This window comes from Gavialis gangeticus, unplaced genomic scaffold, assembly GCF_001723915.1.
Source record: "Gavialis gangeticus isolate Ggan-Ray unplaced genomic scaffold, GavGan_comp1, whole genome shotgun sequence".
NCBI classification, from domain to species: Eukaryota; Metazoa; Chordata; order Crocodylia; family Gavialidae; genus Gavialis; species Gavialis gangeticus.
Window position 1 is genome coordinate 3,482,181 of NW_017729000.1, and position 2,472 is coordinate 3,484,652.

The 2,472-nt window shown below is 41.4% G+C and overlaps 1 protein-coding gene across 2 annotated transcripts in view; it reads right to left on the minus strand.

Annotated features, from left to right (window-relative positions):
• Positions 1–429: 429 nt before the first annotated feature.
• The window catches only part of MRPL22 (mitochondrial ribosomal protein L22), a 16,650-nt gene continuing 14,607 nt past the window's right edge, over positions 430–2,472 (minus strand). For both annotated transcript variants that reach the window (XM_019506089.1, XM_019506090.1), the window contains one exon: positions 430–722. In XM_019506089.1, the coding sequence (XP_019361634.1) occupies positions 511–722 (212 nt within the window). In that variant the 3' untranslated portion in view covers positions 430–510. The remainder of the gene's footprint in view (positions 723–2,472) is intronic.

Consider the following 2,472-nt stretch of genomic DNA (forward strand, 5'->3'; position numbering starts at 1 on the left):
TGAAACTTTGGTTTTACTGGTTAACATCCTGATCTTGCACCATGATCTGCACCAGTTCCTTTCATGCAGATATACCTACAGTACCAAAAATAGCTACTGTATAAGGCCCCACAGCACGAATTTGAGGACAACTGAATTTCCTGACTTAATTCTTGCATTCTCAGCATACATTCTAGAATTGGCAGTTCAGGTGGAGGGAGAGGGGAAAGGATTTAAATAAAGACTTAGTATGTTTCTCTGCAAATTGCCAAGGAGAAGGAACACTCTGTACTGCATTTCCAAGGATCTTGCAGATCCACAGTGCTATATTAAAGTAGGGGAGGGGGAAAGAGAGAAAAAAAAGTCTTGTGACCCTGCATAACTCAAGACTTCCACAAGGCAACAGACAAGTAAGAACACCCAAACAGACAACTCAGACTTGCTTTTGAATTTTTTTTTTTGAATACACTCACAAGCATTCCCCCCCCGCCCAAACTGTAAAGAACATACAACAATGTCTGGTGTAGAGCATTACAGTGTATTAATAATAGTTCTGTTTCGGAGCTGCTCCACATATTCCTTAGCTTGATCAAACCCAGTCTTTGGTGGCTCTGGAGGGGGTGGAGGACCTTCCACCAGCTTCACAAAGTAATGGCACCTGACCATGTCCATGATGCCAAACATGCCTCTCCCATGGTAGCGGATCTTTTTCATATAGTGGCCTTTTCCAGTCAAGGACTTGGCTAAAAAGAAGAGAAAAGAAAAAAAAGATGGAAAAAGATGCTGCAGTTTACCCTGAAACAGGACACAAATGCCCTGCCACCTTTGTCAGAGTACTTTTTGGAACCACCCGTAACAGGGTGCTGAAGTAAAAGGGATTTTTTCTGTTTTGTTGCTTTCAGTGAGCTGTTATTGTGGTGTTGCTCATGACTTTTGGTAATGAAACAGTAGATTTAAGAAGCAAGTAACTGAAAACTTGCTCATTTTGCACAAAATGAAGGAAGACATCAAAAGAGATTCAATTTGGGTCCTACTAGATTTTCATAGTTCCTACAAAGGCAGTAATTTCCACTTCTCCTAAGCAGCTATTAACTCAAAGGAATGTGTTCCCAGTGAAGGCTTACAGATTCTGTGTTCCACTGGAAATAGCGCAGATGTATTTGTCAAATCTTTTCTTTAACCTGAAGACTTAATTCTGCACCTAGAGAAAGCTTTCTTGACCCTGGGGGTCTGATGAAACTCTGCAGTTCTGCTCTACGGCCAAGGCTGCCTCAGGGTGACATGAGGCTGATCTCATGACACTCCCCCTCCAGCTGAGGAGCAAGAATGGCCTAAAGAATAAAGTGTGGATCTCTCTTTAAGCACAGTATACCAATCACAAAACAGTGAGGCCAGTCATCAGAAACTCTTGATTTTTCAAATACAAGACTTGCAACGGTCCTTAGGATTTAACAGTAGCAGTGCCGTGTGCAACTAAGTCCCCTGGAGCAACGAGCTTTTAAAGAGTTACTTGGAAGATTCCATGGAGAGGGGTGCTGTACATTAGTCTAACATTTGATGCAAGACATTACATTGCAAGCACACAGCATATGCAAAGCAGGGTTGACCAAAGATAACCTCAAAATGGCACAATGCATGAGGTTAGCAATAAAACTAAACTGATTCTTTATTTTCTAGCATCCTTGCTCCTGAGCCCCAGTTTTACCAGAGACACCAGAGGCTGGCGATGGCTAAAGTGCAGTATGATGCATACTGCTGTGACTCACTTAGGACTAGGGTTAAAGGTCCAACCTTAGCTACAGAACATTTGTGCTCATGTCAAGCCCTTGATATACTCTGCTGTAGATCATTTAGTCTCCTAATCTCCCTGTAATAAGTCAAGAGTGTTTATAAAATGACTAAATAAATAGGACCTGTGCCACTAGCAACAAATGAATCAGGGCAGAATACCAATTTAAGATAAATTAAATGTTTAAGAGTACCAGTAGGCAATGTTACTCAAGTTTCTTCCCCTCAATACTACAATATTATCTCTCTCTCCAACACCTGCACTTGAAGGCATAATCTACCAAACTGTCCACTACAGGGGTCAATCGTTATGACGTGGTATTTTATATTTTCCCTTTTAAAAGATATCTACAGTGTTGTCCATCATCCTAGGTTTGAAAGAGAAACTTTCTATGGCAATGGCCATGCAGTGAAAGGTAATGACAGAAATCTGATAGGTGAGAAGACTGCAAGCAAGACTGCATCTAGAAGCAGTTCAATTCATTCAGAGTATTTTCTGTCCCCCCAAGTTTGATAGAGGTTCAGTTGCTCAAAAGTAAAAACATAAATTGCTGGTTAGTGTTCTACCACTAAATGCAAAAAGTTGCACATTACTCCAACTGCTAGGTCCTTAGAAATGCAACCGAGGCAGCTACGAACACGCATCCCATGAAGTCAGCGTCAATGACAGCATCACCCAGTCATTCTATAAAGCATGCTATTAGC